The sequence below is a fragment of the Seriola aureovittata genome, chromosome 1 (assembly GCF_021018895.1).
Source record: "Seriola aureovittata isolate HTS-2021-v1 ecotype China chromosome 1, ASM2101889v1, whole genome shotgun sequence".
Classification (NCBI taxonomy): Eukaryota; Metazoa; Chordata; class Actinopteri; order Carangiformes; family Carangidae; genus Seriola; species Seriola aureovittata.
In genome coordinates, this window is record NC_079364.1 from 6,066,940 (window position 1) to 6,086,155 (window position 19,216).

The following is a 19,216-nucleotide window of genomic DNA, read 5'->3' on the forward strand; positions in this document are numbered from 1 at the left end:
TGGAGGGATGGGAGAATGACTGAGATCACTGGGAGAGTGTTTCCTTTCACCAGTTCATGAACAGTCTGAAGCAGAGGGAATCAAAGAGTCATACAAGGGCCCGCTCTGTTTTCCAGGCCTTTTTTATGTCCTGTGATAGCTGAGAATTATGGATATCAGGTGGCCACTTTTGCTGCTCTGACAATCTCAGGTCTCATCGCTTTCAGGCAAGGATCTGACTTAGAAAAAATTAGTAACGTTGTTGGAGATTTGTCTTAATCCTGACAGATATTGTTGGCAGATGATTGATGAGCGAAATACAAATTAGTACACCAAGGAAAAATGGATGAAGATGCACTGGAGGAAGGAAGGAGAACTGAATTGAAGGGTAAAGATCATGTGGAAACAGAGCCCAGATGTTGTATTTTAATGAACAAAGTTGTGTAAAAAAACATAATCTGATTTTGTATGTGGCTGTGTCCCCACAAATGCATGAACATACCACTGATGGCAGGGGGAGGAGACTCTGTCGCCTGGGTAATACTCCTTTCCTTTCCACAGACAGGGACAGGCTGCTGGTTCAAAGCACTCATCTCCATGTTTCAGCAAGCTGGGAGCAAGCACACAGATTTGGTTAAGGATAAAACTGTTTTAAAGCTCTTTATTTACTGGTACGGAAAATCAAGCTTGAATGTTGTGGTTTGAGATCAACACATTCTGATGCACAAATATGTTTTATTGGTTTAAACCCTGAAACTGTATCTCCTTAACCTTAGAGGAGGCACGGGGTCCCTGATGTATCTTGTTCAAACATCAGTGAGGAAGAATTCAATTCAGTTTGCTTGGTTTGTCTAATGAGAATGAGGACGTTTACCAATTTATGGTGCCAAGATGCCTGATAATATCTCAATGCTGTAACAGGAGAATTTTGGTGTGATCTGTTCAAAGTGACAACTTGATCCAACCAGCGAAAAAAGGCAAAAACACTGAGTAAAGGATGTGAGTTGCAGTTTTTCCTACTAGGAAACTAATTAAAGATCAAAAAGGGTCTGAACAATATAGGGTTGATTGGGTTGCATGAGCGTTAAGGCTTTTTTCAATTATTATCACAAAAGAGTGAAAAATGTCCCAGAGCTCATATTCAAATTGTTTGTTTTGTCTAACAAAAAGAGAAAATACAGTAAATCCTAAGATTAAAGAAGCTGGAACCAGAGGATGTTTCACATTTTTGCTTGATAATTGACTTAAACAATCATATTGATCATGAAAATTGTTGCCGATTAATTTTCTGTCAATCAACAAATGACAAATCAAAACTGTGAAGGGGGGATATATGATGATATAAGTTTTCTCTGCCACTGAACATAGTTTCCTGCTGTGAGCAGGAAAGCCAAGAGATGCAGCCATTGTTACACTTACAATTCAAGAGGTTATAATACGCCCTCTGAGCAGTGCTACGTCTTCAGGGCACACTGGACAAGTAAAGTAAAGAGAGGGGCTGACCAGGCCGGGACTACCTGGTTAGCATGCTAACTTCAGTAAAAGAAAAGACGTGATAGAAATAGAAGCAAAATCAGCTCTTGGCAAGTAAAGGAATTAAGTTTGATGCTGAACTTGCAACGTTTCTTCTAGACTGGTATGTAAACAGCTGTTAATGCTAATGTTGGCTATGTAGCAATAGCAAAGACTTACATATAGCTTCTTTAAAGCTTTAGTGTAGTGTCTATGACACTGGAGACACATTCTGTGTCCTGTCAACTGTGAAGCCTTCATTCCCAAACCTTAACCAAGTGCTTTCAGGTAACTGAACCTAATCAGACTTTACCATAGACAAAGCTGATGTGAGTCATTTAAGGGTTTTTCTTACAAACACTGACAAACAAAATCATTTAAGCACAAAGACATCTTTAATCAAACTTTTCACCATCGGACCAAAGGTAACCAGTGCATGTGGTTGCACATGAAGATCGCAGATGTAAAGCCAAGCAGAGCAACAATACACCTGGATGAGGTGTTCATTCAAATCATGAATAGGCCGATGATAGAGCCTCATATCTCACAACACTAATGCGAAGCTGTGGCCGTTATTGTTCAGGAACTATGGTCTAACAGGATGCTATCAAGTTATAACATAATCGTGATTTGGAGCTCCTGTGTTCATCTCTAACCCAGATATGAGGACTCGTCCTTTGCCAAGAGAATGACAGAGGCAGAGCCAAAGCAGGTTAGCTTCCAGAGCAGAGCGATGCCAGGAAATGAGAGAGAATTTCAGGGATGGGCGACTGTGGATGAAAAGCGGTAACACTCGTTGGCTACATGAGAAAACCAGACAATTAGGATTCTCAGAGATAGAGAGAGAAACACTCTTTGTCTGGATCCCTCCATTTTCTTTCCACTCTGCGAGACGAAGCTGATAAGTATCTTGTAATATCCAGGGTTGAGCTATATCCACTGGCGAGGCAGCAGACAATGAATTGACATACTGAATGGTCCCGCCGCAAACCTCAGGTTCATCTGAGTAGAGTTACACCCCAGATAAAACGGTGTTAACAGCTTCCTTTATCCCCCCGCCAAGCCACTGTATCAATTACTCCGATCAAAGATTGTAAAATCATTCTTTCTCCCGACTTATGTGCACATCATGAACACGGCTCTCATTTTGATATTTCATTTTATCGGGCAAGGTAAAAGTGACTGAGGAAGATGTATCTTCATAGTGTGGCGAATGGCGGTCAGGCGGCGCGGTGGGTCGAATGCAGTCTGTGATGCATCTGGTGCAGTGCCAGGTTATGCAGACCCACTGGAGATCACACGTTTAATTATCCAAGGTAACAAAAGTGGAAAGTGTCACATTACTGTCACTAGCCTTCAGTATCTGATGAGGCTTTGACCTACGTTATGAATGTCAGATCTAACAAATCATTCCATGTGCTGCTAAGTAGGCCAGTGAAATAAGTAGATAAAATTTTCCATGATAAATAGTGCAGGGAAAAAACTTTGCATGTCTTCCCCATTTCTGCCAGACAATGAGAAATAGTCTGCTTCCTCTGAATGGCCTCATCGTTTTAAGTTGTTCTTAGTTGTTACAGATAATAATAATAATAATAATCATCATCATCATAATAATCATCATCATAATAAGGTTGAGATAACATAAGATAAAATTAAGAACGGACAATAAAATTATAAATGAAATAAACAGTTTAAAATGTTTTAAAAAATTAGGGACGAGTGCGACAATGAGTTACAGTAAAAATGAGAGCGAACTCTCTAAAATGATTAAATGAATCGATACAATAAGAAAAAGGATAATAATAATAATAATATAATAATAGATTTAAGAAGTAGATTCAAAATTTTTTTTAATTCTGCAGATCTAAAAATACAACTAAAGACATTCAGTTCTCCCAGGTTTTTTTGTAGCACTCAAATGTTTCCAAATACCGTTGAGTCATGTCACCTGAGAGGTTTGAGATTATCTTGTGTACGTCCTTATTCTGCATCGTATCACTCTCTACTTGTTTGTAACACCCCAAAACCCTCCAACCAAGCAGGCAACAGGTTGTTCCGTTGTGAGTAGATACTGTAACCAAAGCCAAATTCCCGAAATGCTGAATGCTGGTCCCGCGTTGCACCTGAAAGTCCAGGTTCATATGAGTTCAGCTGGGCTAATTGACACGGAATGAGGAATGAATGAATGGTCTACATTTTTATCATAAACAAAGTGTGCCATTGTGAATGAAAACACAATGGGTTCTTCTGTCAGCACCTCAGCTAATTATTTCCCATTAGAGGTTTTAAGTCCTGCTGCAGATGAATAACTCGCATTTCAGTTTGAGTAAGGATCTATTTTTTCTGTTTTCATGGTAATCATCTGAGTGTTGTACTAATATGACAGAGCAGGCAGCTGCTTATCATCTGCTGTCTGTTTTCCAAAGGACCATCTGAAGATGGAGCACTGAGGTTATTGCAGGCCGACAAATATGACAAATACGACGGATAAAACGCAAAACAGAAAAACCTTCCTAAGACATAAAAATGAGAATGTAGTAGTGGAAGCAAGTACATTTACTCAAGTATTCTGTAATTCTGTAATTTGATGTACTTGTACTTCACTGGAGTATTTCAATTTTCTGTTGCTTTATACTTTATACTCTACTACAGCTCAGGGGTAAATGTTGTATTTTTCAGTCCACAACATTTATTTGATAACTTTAGTTAATAGCTACTTTACATATTAAGATTTATAAAACATGAAATTACACTACCTGACATTATACACAAGTTTAAAATTTTAAAATTTAAAAAAATTGTCTGCTAATTGGTTGAGAAAGGATCGGTCAGCCAATCAGAGGAGAGCCTCTGAGGCTTTTCTGAGTGACGCAGTAAAGGCAAATAACAAAGTTCAATCAGCGCTGGAATGAGCCGAACAGACAAAAAAATTGCATCATCAAAATCGGACTGAAATTCTCTGGCTGGATTTGGTGTGGAGCTACCGAAGCCTTGGGCCTGGTACTGGTACAAACACCCGGAACATCTGGTGGCGTCGGGGTGACCGTCCATGGTGTTGCAGTGTTCAGATTTAATGCAGTGGAGTTGTGAGTGCTGGAGTCCACTGCCCCTGCGTTCAGCTCACTCTCCTTCGCTGCTAGACCCTTCAGGCGAACTGGTACTGTGCAAATGAGCATTGAGGCCAAGGGTGTGTGGCTGCAGAATTCAAGGCCATCAGGAACAACAGGGAGGTGGGTGATCTGGCCACTTGGGCAACAAGACTGGAATCTGGCGAGTGGACTACCAGGAGAAGGAGCTGTCTGCTCTTCCATCGCTGACTGTAAATGGGATTGATTGGGACTGCAGACGAGAGACCAGCAGTGACGTTAAGGTGAATGCAAGCAAGGAACTTTTACCAACAGCAGCATGACGGCGGCGGATACGTATGTGGTAATGAAGGTGGAATTATACTTTGTCTGGGCAGCAGCTACAGAAACAAAGCCGTCAAGCAGTTACTCCAACTCAAGGCAGTATGTGTCCACACACACACACACACACACACAGGCATGATAAAATCTGGTTTTCAGTCCGAGTGTAATTCATAAAACATCACAAGTGATAAAACAGGAAACCTAAAACAGCAAGATAAAAGTAATCCAACGATTGGCAGAAGAATTGTGTTAAAAGGTCAAACAAGCAGGCGCCCCATGTGTAGAGGCTACAGTCCTCGCTGCAGTTGGCCCCGGTTCGAGTCCCGCATCGGACAGCCTTTACTGCATGTCATTCCCCCTCTCTGCCTCCCCATTTCCTGTCTCTCTACTGTCCTGTCGAAGAAAGGCATAAAAAGCCCCAAAAAAATATACTTTAAAAAAAAAAAAAGGTCGAACAAAAGTCCTTAATAGAGATTGAATAAATATAGAAGAAAATTGAAGTAAACACTTCTTTTCAGATTCCGCCTCAAACACGTAAAACATGGTGTACATACACAAACTGTTTTGATCTTTCTGTTAGTTAGTGATATAATCTATTTTTAGTTTTCCAGTATCGCCACATCATTTTGTGTCTAAGAGAACCTTTAAATCGTCTCCCCGTCACTGCACTTATTAATACTGCTGTCAGCCTGAATGAGATCTTTGTGTCCATGTTTACCAAAAAATTAGTTCACAAACTATCAAGTTTAAGGGAGTTTTTTAACACCCTTACTGTGACTGGCATTTTGGAAGTCAGAGTTGACCATAAAGGTCGTTATGCTTGTGGACAAAAGGATTAAATGAATCACGCCAATGAGGTCAGCAGAGATGACGCAGGGTTGAGATGACCACGAGGCATCTCCATATCTGACTGACCTTTTCTCTGTGTCACTGTGCTTCATGATGTTAGACGATATACTGCACGAACCTGGTGCTATTTATAGACCGAGACTGACAAGAGGAAGGGGGGAACCTCGGTCACAATGCACATTTCTAAATAAATCTAAATATATCGTTACGTTTGGTGCTAAAAAAACATTCTTTACTTCAAGAGATTTTTGTTAAAACTCTCAGCTTTTTACTGTGACAACAAAATATAATAGACTATATATTACTACCTACTGGCGAACTGCACTTCTTTTAGGATATGGCTTAGCTTAGTTTATTTCATAGTAAGTACATGTTTACTAGAATAAAAAATATATCTGTTTGAGGTCATTGTAGTGATGTAGTGTGGACATTAGAGCATTCATTTTCAACCATATTTTTTGATATGTTTTTATGTTATATTGTTATTGGATTTTTCAAATATTCAGATCAATATTAGTCACCTGGCTGTTTAAAAAAGGCGGGTTTGTTCAGAACGTCAGGTCTCGCACAACGATGACACAGTAGTGACGATTCTCTCTGACCAATCTGAGGTCTCCAGTTTTTCATGTCACTTTTTGGTATCGACTCCACTGATACCAAAGACAGTACCAGGTACCAGGTACTATCCACAACTTTTGCCTGATGGAGTCGAGTGGAGCTGGTACCATGCAGTGGAAAAGGGCTATTAGTGTATTGAAAGACCTGTCAATCAATTTGCGAATCATGGCAGCTTCTTCATCTGTGTTTTGACACTTTTGTTTACATTTTAAACATGGATTGGGCTTTTGGGTACCTGTGTTACCAAATGCCTTTGAAGGTGGATTATTTTATTATATCATTATTCATTATTTTTATATATAATATTCTTGCCTTTTACTTTTTAGTTTTGTGTTCTACATTTTGTATTCAATCACATTTTATCTTGATGTGTCATGCTTGTTCTGCAAGTGTGTAGACTACTGTTGTCTCCACGGTGTAGAGCTACCATCAGTCAGCTATGAAACCTGCGTCATAAACCGGTACATGTTTAAACTGACCCCTGCCTGTTCATATTGTAATCGGGATGACTCCTGGTTGATGTCGCAGAATGAAACCACTTAACCCTCTTTTCAGGCCGACAGCCAGAGGGGATTAGAGGGATCGGATGACTGTAATCTACTCCGTGATGTCTGTTCACCTCATCTACTGGTTTTAAGGACTTTTGTGCACCGGAGATGATCTGGAGTCCGTTTAAAAGCATGTGGCTGGTATTTCTTTAAATCTCAACGTATCAGCACGTGGCTTGGAAAATGTCTTTCAAATTAACTTTCTGACCAAGCTGAACTTTTAAAACCTTTGAAAACTAATGGAACACATTCAGTGCATCAACCTTAAAATCACTGCAAGAAAGTTTTGCAAGAAAAACATAAAATGGTGGGAAATATTTACAGCAAGATTTTAGTGTATAGCAACCACAATCAATTTTGCAGATCACGTGATGCCCCCTGGCCCAAAACAACTCTTTCTCATACACAGTTGTCACTAAAGAACTAAAATGATGGATGGCTTTTTCTAAGTGTCCAAACACTCAATAATTACAATAATCAGAATTAAAGCCATTATAACCAATAAAAATGAAAACAATTTAGAGACACGTGATATTCATGTGTGTGAAGAGTCAGCGATCTCAGCCAGTGGAAAACTCTAATGCTCATGACGTACAGATCAAAAACAATTAAGCCTGAAGAACCTTAAAATGTTGTTAGTTGTTTGCACCTTGTGAGCAATCTTCCATTTTGGACAAAATATCCTGTAGATTTATTCATCTAAATTGAAGTTTGCTGTGTCTGAAACTGTCCACTCATATGTGATTGTTGAATGTGTCGAATGTGGTGGTGACCAGCATCAGCAGGTAGGGGGATGTTTTTGATCACTGACCAAGTGCCATCCTCCCGTGTCAGAGGATTATAACTGGTTCATGTGAGAGTCTTTAACCCGTGTCAGTCCAACCTCCTCCTGACCTCAGTGACACCGTCAGCCTGGTCCACTCTACACACAACTCACACTTGTTTCTTAACCTTTTCTTACTAAATGAAAATTCATGCTCTTTCAGTGCATTTTCAGAACCACTGCTGTGAGGATTCAAACCAGCAACCTTCCAGTCTCTAACTCTCTGGTCACAAACAAATGAATATGAAACATGTCAGCTCCTGAAAAAGACAACGTCAAGGCCATTCAGCATTGAGGAGGGTAATGAATGAATTGTATGTTGAATGAAAGAAATTAATGGTTGTATGTTGCTGTGATAGTATATAGTTGGTAGTGCACTGAATTATTTGTCAATGTGAATTTTCTGGAAACTTGAGTTTGATTAAATTATTCCATTGTAATGTAGGCAGTCATGAACTTCCATACACAACTATTCAGTGTTTGACAAAATAACTACAAGACGTCACTCACCCAGGAGGGCAGGTACATCCAGCCACGCAGGGCTCGTGTGTCGAGCAGGTGAGGTTGAGCAGGTAGGATTCACAGGTGCGCTCACAGGCCACGCCCCTTCCCGGCAGGATGCCGTCCTCCCCCTCTGAGCAGTTCTGGTAAAGCTGACCTGCAGGACACAACCTGTCTGCAAGAATTGACGCAGGAATCACGAGTTAGCAAGATGCTTACAAACAAGTAAACAAACAAGTTTACAAGTAAACAAACAAACAAATCCATATCTATTCTCTTTAAAAACATTTTGAAATGAGTGACCTACCACTGTCTGTTGTCTGAGACACCAGTTTACCATTCAGACAGAGCCTGCAGGGGAAAAAAGACAGGCCTTACATGAATACAGAAACAACATGGGAAGTTGATTTATGAAAATACATGAAATTAAAGCCAACAATGTCTCAGAGACAATTCCAGTGTAGTTTTAGTTTTGCTGCTTTTCAGTATTGTGGTAAGTTTTCTTTACACTGGCCCCAAACTGAGTCGGCCTTTCTTGAAAATATCCACGTAAAAACCAGAATAATTTTTAGAAAATAATCATGAACCTTTCTAGGAAATTAGATGGAAAATAAAGTGTTTCTTAAAAGTATGTTTGAGCAAACTCTTGTTAATTATTACTTATTAATTAACTAACATTAAGGGATGAAAAATGTAAAAAAAAAACAGGCAGAGGCTGGGAGGAGGATCTTACTGAACACCTGCTGACGTCATGATCACATCTCCCGCCTCGTAATCTGCTCCAAGGAAACTGCAGGGACACTCGCTCCTGGGAAAACACACGAGGAAAAAAAAAAAAAAACACACACACACACAAAAAAAACAGACCAAGTCAGATCAGTGATACAGTTAGTTGAGATTATCAATATAAATTGTTTTTTGCTTGTATACGCAAAAGCTCCAGATTTCCAACGGAAATATTACATCCACACTCACACATCAGGCTCTGGGTGATGTAAACCAGACGCTGCTCAGTTTGTTTATATTAGAGTGCGTGTTACAGTTACACAGAGAGCGCAACAGGTAAGTGGAACGAGGACAGATGAGCAGGTTTTAAAGTCAGTGCAAAAAGGGTCGAAACCACGGCCAAACCTCCTTCGAAAAACATCAATTTAGACAAAATTCTTATTATATAAAATAAATATATTACAGTGCATCGATGTTGTGGTAAACTGTGTTTAGCGGTGGCTGAAAGCCTTTGTAACATATAGGCCAGCGGCACACATCGGCCTCTGTACTACAAATTCTTTCTCACTGGTTATCAGATATCTGTGTCGTCCCCAGCCCGAGTGGGAATGAAAGGGGGGTTTCACGGTGAATTCCTTGATGTAACTCTATCACATGGTAAGTAAGGCACCGCGCTGCACTAGGATGTAAAAACCTGGGACATTTAAGAGGAATTAAGCTGCATGTCTTCTAGGGCAGAGCAGGCTGAAAGGGAGAACACAATTACTAAGGTCTCTGGCTCTGTAACGTCTGCAGGAAAGACACTATGCTTTCCACTTAAAGGCTGACCTAAACTTCAGAGCAGATACAAATATCACTTTGAGGGGATTTGTTTGGAGGAGTGACTCCAGCCACTTAACCATTTAACAGGATTCACAAGCTTCCACAACACTGCGGCAGACAGAGCTGGAGCTGCTCCGAGACGCAACAGAGACACCTGGTCACAGATTCCCTCCTGCCTCCTGAACTTAACACTGAAATGACGGCATGGATGTTATCGTCAAAATACAGTAAAACATATTTAAATGTTATACAAGAGCATCTGTTACAGTGACAATCATTGTATCTTTCTCCTTGTGTGCTTGGAGACCCCGCCTCCTCAGCCTTACCTGTGCACACAAGTGTGTGTTCGATGGTTGTAGAAGGAGCCCTGAGGGCAGACGCAGCCCTCCTCACACTCCTCCCCGCAGTGCTGCGGGACAGAGAGGGCGGAGCAACGGCGCTGGCAGGACGACACGCAGGTGCCGTACTGCATGGTGGCCGGACAGGTGACCGCTGCGGGGAGAGATAATGTCAACGGGAAGATTCAGATTTCAATATTACCTCGTAATTCTGTGAAGATGATCAGTTTGGTTATTCTTAAAATTCAGTATCACTTGTGATTTGAACTCCTCTTCGGTCAAAAAAACATCACCTTTACTGTCTTTATCAGGTTTAATAGTAGTGCAGAGACTTTTCCTGATACACTGATTGGAAATGGGACAAAGTATTTGTTTCATGTAAACAATTTTATCAAAGAAAGAAATGTCTCACACGCATTAACATAGCTCTCCCGCTAACACATACAACTATACCACAACAACTCACAACCTCTGTTCTGTTCCATAAACTTATCTGAATCACTGCCATAGCTATGTCTGTACATTCTGTCTTATGAAACCACGCTGCAAAAATAAAGAAATCAAAAAAAGAAAAATCTTTGTGCTGCTGATTTGCAAAAATACAAAAAATACAGGATAAATGGATTCTGAGGTTTCAGGTGAATTTGAGGACAGACAGCCAGTTCACATTAGTTTGTCACATTAGTTTGTTGCCTCACCACATCTTAATATCTGCAGCTTGGTACCACAAAACATCCCCAGTTTTCATTTCAGGTGATTTGAATCTTAAACTGAGTGAAAAATATGATCTCTGATTTTACTCCTTCTGATTGTCAACTGTGAACATAAACATTGAGCTTGGGTTCGTTTTTGATAACACAAAGTAAACAAAGAAAAGCCAGTCAGATTTCTCATTTCCCTTCATCATAATTCATTCATAAATCCAGCGCCACTTACAGGTGAATCCTCGGACAAAACATCAAACTTCATACGATGAGCTGAGTACTCACCACAGTCAGGTATGTGCGACCGAAAGTCGATGATGACAGAGAATCTGCGGCAGTGGCGAGCGTAGTGGGCCAGGGCAGAGCAGAGGCACGGCGTCCCGCACTTACAGGTATCTGAGCGACACTGCTGGTGGAAAGGTGTCGGACTGAGGTACTCGTGGCAGGCGGAGAACAGATCCTGGTTCAGTACATCACACATCTCTGAGGCGTAGGCCACTGAGCGGGAAAACAAGCGGGTCAACATCAGGTTACAAGTCAAGTTCTGTCCAACCTCAGGCAACACAACTGGTCATAAGAGGAGGGCAGTTCTGAAATTGACTTGGTGCCAAAGCAGACGGACGATTAAAAGTATTTCAAAATCAATCCTAACAGACACAGGAAGTCAATGTTGTGAGGCTTTTTTTGTGTGAGGTGCAGGGAATCAAATCAGGAGATTTCTGGGAGAGACATGTACAGGTTTTTTGCAGGAGTCAAGACGTGATGAAATAAATGCATGAACAACCTTCTCCAGATCAGTGAATGACACAAATGTGATTGGAAAACCTTTTTTTCAGAGTCAAATATTACATCATGATTTGAGGCAGAGAGCTTAAATATAAATTTAGACCAATTGGATTGATTCATTTTCAGGGTCAGCATGAATAACAGAGCTTCACTTTACTTGTAATCTAAATCTTTATATCATGTCACTTCATATCTCACACTTAATGGAGTGATATTCATAGATACTGACTCTGAACATGAAATATAAAACTGTGAATATCTTACTGTTAATTCAAATTCAAACACACAGGAGCAGCTGTAACAGAAAGAGTTAAAGGAAGAGGAGGAACTGACCAGTCTGCTGGTGTGTGTCACAGGGGTCCAGCTGAGGTGTGCTCAGGCTGGGTGAACAGGCTGACGAGACTCTCCAGGCGTTTCCAAACAGCTGAGGAGTGCTTTCTATCATACCTGATGGAGATCTGCAGGAAGACCAGCACAGAGACATGTGCAGTTGCAGTTACTACTGTATCATTTCTCATCCAGATGCTACTTTTCTTAGTGCTTTTAGTGCGTAAAGCAAATAGTTGGTCAGTATCTTTAAATCCCAAATCCCAGCTGTCAACATGGGAATAAATACAAGCAGTCAAACTTATTAAAATGACACAACCTTGGTACCGTCGTGTTCACAGATGGTGGATTCATAAGTGGTGGAAACTACAAACTCATGAAATTTTCAAAGTCCATTTTCAAACCAAACATTTTGATTAAATTAGATGACTTGATGTTTTAAATTACACCCTCGCACGTCCCATGAGTAATTAATATGAAAGAGTCCCACCGTTGCCCCCAGCCTCCCTTCTAGGATCCACACATCACTGTGACAGCTGGTTCAGACTCGTGGCTATGGCTCCAAAGTGTCTTCCAGGGTTTAAGAACACTAATCTTTTCATTTAGGGCACAATATTTTCCAGTTTATCTGTCAAACTAGATGCAGTCACAGATTTAAAGACAAACATATTTTTGTAAGTTTCTAAGGGAAGCTGGAAGATTATGTATCTTACTTTGAAATAAGAACAGAAGAGGAAAGAAACTACCTCTGTTTCTGACTCTCAGACTGAATCTCCTGTTTGTTTTGGTTTTAATTATTACTACTAAAACAAAACTACTGTAGCTTTATGGCAAGTAAACCAAAACATGATTTTAAAACCAGCAGAAGTCGGTGCTTAGCTCCAAAGAGGAAGGCAAGATATAAAACTGAGGATTCTGCAAGTCGTCATTTTGACTGTATCTTTTCTGGACGGCTTCAGGCAAAGTGAGTCCCAGTTTTCTTTCTAGTAGCAAACGACCACTTCAGTCACTAACTGTGATGTATATCCATTTACAGCTGTTAGACAACATCCGCCCTTTATGGTCGACCATTACGATACGGTACAGTGGAGCCCCTATTCCACTAACAGTAAATTCCTTGTTGAAGTGGCGTGTCCAGTTGGGTGCTCATCTGGCCCGCCTAATAGAGCTGATCAGAGAGCGAGCCTTTTGATGCCGAGCCGCCCAAACAGTGTGCATTACAGAGAAAGAGAGAGTGAGATAGAGAGAGAGCACTTCACCATCACCTCCCTCTCTGTCTCTGTAACAAGAGCATGCTCTCTTTTTTTGTTATTGGTGCGTTGGGGGCGGGGTTAAGGGAGGGCGCAGGAGGGGTTAAAGGTCCGCCAGCACACACTTACAGGAAGTCATCTTGAATGTTGCCGTTGAAGGTGCCGCACAGCCCCACCGTGTCGTCCTTCCACAGCTCGTCGGCCTGCAGGTAGAGACGGAACTCCTTCCAGCTGTACTGCAGATGCAGGCCAAACGCCGTCCTCACCTGCAGGAACATGGACGACAGCTCCTGGACGTGGAAGGTGTCTACGGGAGACGTAGGAGGAGGTCATGGTAGATGAGGTTAAGTAAATATAAGCACGTTTACTCTACACTGTTTACATCCATGTTTGCAAGTTACCAGTTTTCTTCTTCCCTGCTTTTTGCTGATGCATTAGTACATCTGTTGGCACATTAATACCACCTGTTGATCAGTGAAAGGTCAGCGGGACTAGGTTTGTTTTACTGTTTACTGATCGCTGTCAGCTGTATTGGAGCTGTGTTACATCATGCTAATATAAACCAAACCTTTTCTGCTGTTGCTGTTTCACATTAAAAGCTTTCCATTGGCTTTTGTTGTGAATAATTTATAGGAAATTCATTGGCGCTGCTATTCTTCAATAAAAATAGGTCTAATCAGAAAAGATATGGATATTCTGTGCTATTTGGTCAGTGGTTTAGTTTTAGTAACAGCCACAATTAGCTATAAAGGGAAGCTGCAGGATTTCACTGTGGTTCGTGACTAGCGCATGTAAAATCCTTAACTTCGGAGAAACACTCACACTATGTGAGTCACAGCATTGCTCAGCAAGACTAACTAAACACTCCATGACAATCCTGCTTGTGCTGATCTCCAGTGGTTTCACTTCTCACCTTGCAGTGATGTAGAAGTGTACTCCTGGGTGTGGCAGTACACCGTGACATCACTGCTCGACACACCCATCAGTGATGCAGCTTTTCACCCTGGTGTTAAATTGCTCTTTAAGAGGGCATGAACACTGTGCTGACAGTCTGGTGGATGATGACTTCTCCCTATATTATGTATGTACTGACCGGTTAAGACATAATTTGAAATGGATTCTTCCCACTCTATTTTTATTGTGTTTTGTGTAGGGCTGCAACTAATGATTATTTTCACATTGGGTCAATTAATCAGTTATTGTTTACTTCATAAAATATCAGGAATGTTTCATTTACTATGATATAAAACAAAGAAATTGTCACATTTGAGATGCTGGAATCGGTAAATGATTGGCATTTTAATTAATACTTGATTAATAAACAAGTAACTATCAAAAGTACTGTCGATTGATTTCTGCTGAAAAATTAATCAAGTAATCTTGTATGTGTTTCAGCACTAGTCTTGGCTCCGTTAGGGTTTGTACTTTGAGATTTCATTTCTTATTTTTTCTTTATATCTGGACTTTATTATAAGCACTTTTGGAGTTGTGCATGAAAGGCTCTACATGAGCAGACTGATTAATTGATTGACTGATTGCCTGATTAATTGACCAAATGGAGTCAGGAATGCAAACTTATTTGTCAGAATATGTTTGTAACAGAGCATAAGTTGTTGTGTATGTGTTGTTTTTATTCTTTAAGGGACCAAAATATCAGATCATTCCACACAATTCAGCACAAAACATACAAAAGGCTGTTGACTCAATTTACAGAGTGCGGCGGTCATGAAAACACTGGCGTGAAAAGGGTTTAATACTCAGAGGGAAGGCATTTTGTGCAACACAATGCAGTTAAGTATTGGGAAAATTTCTGCTCAGTAACACAGCTGTCACTCAATCTGTCTCTGTCATGACCCGCAGAGGGCTGAAAGAACCTGGGCGCTGAATGTGAACAATGTTTTGAGGTGATAAGAGATTAGGAGGTTACCGTCAGAGTAGGGCAGAGAGATGCGGTACTGCCCAGCCATGAAGACCTCTCCAACGTGACTCAGTGTTATCTCCGTCCTTGGATCCTCGTCAACAACCAGGTTAACTGATTGGATGCAGGCGCCATCCAGATTCTGCAATTGAGGCAAGATGGCTTCATAAACCACACTGGCATTCTCCTAAACAGCAGCAATTATGACGCACAACAGGACACACAACGAGAGCAAAATAATGGGAAAGAAATGAAGTGAAATATAAGAGGTAGGAAAGAAAAACAATTTTACTCCCAAATCACCTGCTCCAACACATTATGGACTGAAAGAGACAAGAGTCTGTGTAAAGTTCATCACAGCCCACGACACAAAAGTATTAACGTAGCAAAATGCATTTTAAAACTAAAATGTAGTAGTGTGGACATGGACTTTGATGGACTCTGAATGAGCTGAAAGTTGCTATGAAGCTCAGTAAAGGGGGGAGCTGTAGAGTCAGGTGATAGTTCTCTGCAGGTTCCTCACTGTGAGGTTCCCCCTTCACATACAACTGGTCATGTGATCCATTGTTAATATAAAGATATTGATTGTAGCTACTTGAAGTTTATTTTATAAATTCATTTAATTTAAAATTTGTGTCACAAAACACAAGTACTTGAAAACAGTACTTCAGTACATCACTTTAGTAAAAGTACGATTAATTCCTCTGCTGCATCGTTGACAGTAAGCGATCTGCCTCTATGAATCGTCTCTTTCATAAGTGGCAGAGCCCCATAGCCGAAAGGTTTTAGCACCCACCTCACCCACCCCTCCTCCTTCTACTCTTCCCATCATTCACCTCCTGTTTTCGCATAACCTTCTCTCTGTCCAAGCCCCCCACCCCTCCTGTCCCTCTCTTCACCTCCCTCTTCACTACAAAGCCGTCCACAGCTCTGTCAGTCAGGCCAGATAAGGTAATCCTGTTCAGTTGGCTGTTAGAGGTCTCAGGCCTCTGCTCTGATGAGTGGGACATCTTATATCTTGCCTCCTCCCCTCCACCCCCCCCCCCCCCCCCCGGTTTGCTGAGCAGCTCAAAGGCTGCTGGGAAATTGGAGGCTTGGAGAGAGGGAAGAGGAGAAGAAACTCTGTCTTTTGTCATTTTTCATGTTCATTATCTGCCCAAGTTTGATCGAAACATTTCCTCGAGGCGTTCATTTGTCTGAGCCGCAGCGTGGCTCATCAAACAAAACGACCTGGACTCAGCAGGGATTATTGAGCACTAAAATAATGATATGATCTACATGACAGACAAATTGCACACCTGTAAGCTGAGCCAGAAGAACAGTTTGATTGCGGAGGATAAAGTGGTAAAGTTGTGCAAGAGTTTTCCAAGGTGGAGAGACGTTTGGGTCAAAAGCAAGGAAAGAAAAAAAGTCATATTTGGGATGTTTTTTTTAATAAAATAAAAACGATGCTGATTAAAGGTAACTCACTGCTCCACAGGGGGCATTCTGGATGGTGACTGTGAACTTCCCTGAGTTGCGACTCTTGGCGAGGACGTACTGACACGTTGCAGGAAAGGTGTAGATCCTCCCGTCAAAGGACTGAAAATACATATCGCCAGTAACCGAGCACTCGCCTGCGGAGAGAATGAAACATTTTTCACTTATTTCCTTTATTCAGCTAAAGAAACGTACAACAAAGCGTTGTAACCACTGGATGTATGCCTTGCTCAAGAGCACTTCAACAGCAATCAGCAATTGTGAAGATAATCACAACAAACATGAAACATGTGACTTAAACGTCCTCTGAAGCTTCCTGCTCTACTGAAGATATGAAAACTGGCGGCTGATGAAGCTTTTACTGATTTGCTGGAAATTCGATCATGATTGCTTCTAAATTTGGATGGTCATTTGATTCTTTTGCCAGATTTCCTGAGTTGAAGTCTGTAAACCTGCATCTCTAACCCCATGAAGACATTCAAGTGTCTTTATTCTTTCTTGTTCCTTTTCCTGCTGCTTGTCTTATTTCTGGTTTCCTTGCTGGGAAGCCTCCTCCTTCCTTGTTTTCTATGTAGAAAGCTACCCTCTTTACTTTCCACTTGCCCAGGACACGCCCTTCTTTTTGCTGCCTAATTAAGAGGCTTTCAATGCTCTCTAGAAAGAAAGCGTCCTCTTTCATTGGTCCATAACTTGGGAACTTTATCCTTTCTTGTTTCCTAACTGGGAAGCCTCCTCCTTGCTTGCCTTGCTCCCTTACTAGTCCCTCTTTTTTCCCTCGTTCCTTACTAGGAAACATCCTCTTCTTTTCTACTTGGAAACGATGGTTCTCCCGTTCACATGCCCTATGTGGGAACCTTCCTGGTTTTTTGCTTCCCAACTAGAGATGTCAACATGTACCCTATATAACATTGAAGCTTGAAGATCACTTTTTATGGAAATCTTCGGTTTGTAATAAAATAATCACCTCACATCACAGTGTTTCATTTAATAGTAAAAATTGTAAATCACCCACTGAGAGAAGGCACAAACCTGGGCAGCTGTAGTCGGTGCAGTTCCACACTCCACCCACGCATGTACTGAAACAGAAAGCAGAGACATCCACAGGTGGCTCTGGAAACATGAAAGGCTAAGCTAATCAGCAGGATCACTGACAGAAACTGGACACACCGAGCCCAGGTGGTCAGATCTGAGAAGATTAAAAGGACTGCGTTGAGTCTGCAGGACAATATGCTGTTTTTGTTTTTTTTATACATGATGATGACATGTAATGTAACATGGTCTCACAAGGTCTCACAAGCGCCTATCTAGGGTTCATTTAAGGTCCAAAGGCAGCCGGTGAGATGAGGTTATTATGGAAAACAAGATCTGTCAAAGCACAAAAAGCCAGTACTCCTCACCGTGAAACATGTTTTATGGGATAAGAGAGTAGTATTTGAACGGGTAAATCACAGCTCTAATCCACAGTCTTATCATAACGTCCACAGTCTTTTTATAACGGCATAGCTTCTCACCAGTTGTTGCATTCCTCCTGCAACGTTTGTCCAGAGGGGTAAAACATGCCATGGTACTCGCAGGGACAGTCAGAGGGCATCACACAGCCTCCATCCTCATAGATCAGACCTGAGGAGGGATAACAGCAGAAACAGATGTTGAGACAGAAGAATGAGAAACGAATGAGAAATTATTTACAGGAGGAAAGGTGGTTTAATGGATGTTTTATTTTAAATTTGGAAGAAAAGACCGAAAGAAAAGGTGTATTTGCAGTACAATAGATAGTATCTGAACTCACCATCCGGACAGTAGCATCCATCCAAGCAGGCCAGCTTGCTGTCGATGCATGTTCGCTCCAAGTTGCAGGACTCTGGGCAGCAGCTGATGCATTCCCTGTACTGCAGGCCTAGAGGACACTGCTTCGCTGGTCGCAAAAATGAAACATAACATGTCAAAAACTTTCTACTGCAAAGACTGACAGGACAGATTTTGAGTTCTGAAATGAAATGATATGATTACATTTTGGAAACAGTTCTTTGGCTAATGTTAAGTAGGCTATGATAGTACAAACATCTGATTTATAAAATAATTTTAGTGGGTTTCCACACAGCACTGGAAGAACTGAATCAAAGGAATGTTCTTACATTTTAACAATTTGAATGATATGATTCCATTTGGACATTTTTTTAGAAAAAATAGACAAAAATGTGATCAATAAGATTCATTTTAGTGGCTTTCCAGATACCTCTGAAAGTACTGAAATTAAATAATTTTTTTGTTTTAATTTTAGCGAAGCTGATGGCTCTTTAGCTAACATTATAGTTAGCTACTGAAAAGGAACTCTGCTGGAGTTGACGTTAGCAACAGATAGCTAACAGTTCTTTAGCTTAAGTTAAGTAGGCTACGACAAACTAGTTTATAAAATAATTTCATAGTGGGTTTCCAGACACCCCTGAAAAGAAGAAAGTGAAAGTAATTACATTTTGCCTTTTCTTTTTTTTTTTTTTACAAAAATATGATAGCTAGAAAGCTGACTCTACTGAAAATTAACTCTGCTGGAGTTGACGTTAGCAACAGTTAGCTAACAGTTCTTTAGCTTACGTTAAGTAGGCTACGACAAATGTATAAAATCGTT

General features: G+C 40.9%; 1 protein-coding gene across 1 annotated transcript in view; it reads right to left on the minus strand.

Moving 5' to 3' along the window:
* otog (otogelin) overlaps positions 1-19,216 on the minus strand; it is a 56,568-nt gene that overhangs the window by 25,500 nt on the left and 11,852 nt on the right. Inside the window, exons 12-24 of the mRNA XM_056376626.1 lie at positions 18,380-18,505; positions 18,102-18,210; positions 17,620-17,666; positions 16,582-16,727; positions 15,121-15,253; positions 13,323-13,500; positions 11,950-12,074; positions 11,116-11,328; positions 10,115-10,280; positions 8,974-9,048; positions 8,548-8,591; positions 8,250-8,415; positions 482-589 (exon numbers count right to left, since the gene is read on the minus strand). Coding sequence (XP_056232601.1) covers positions 482-589; positions 8,250-8,415; positions 8,548-8,591; positions 8,974-9,048; positions 10,115-10,280; positions 11,116-11,328; positions 11,950-12,074; positions 13,323-13,500; positions 15,121-15,253; positions 16,582-16,727; positions 17,620-17,666; positions 18,102-18,210; positions 18,380-18,505 — 1,636 coding nt within the window. The remainder of the gene's footprint in view (positions 1-481; positions 590-8,249; positions 8,416-8,547; positions 8,592-8,973; positions 9,049-10,114; positions 10,281-11,115; positions 11,329-11,949; positions 12,075-13,322; positions 13,501-15,120; positions 15,254-16,581; positions 16,728-17,619; positions 17,667-18,101; positions 18,211-18,379; positions 18,506-19,216) is intronic.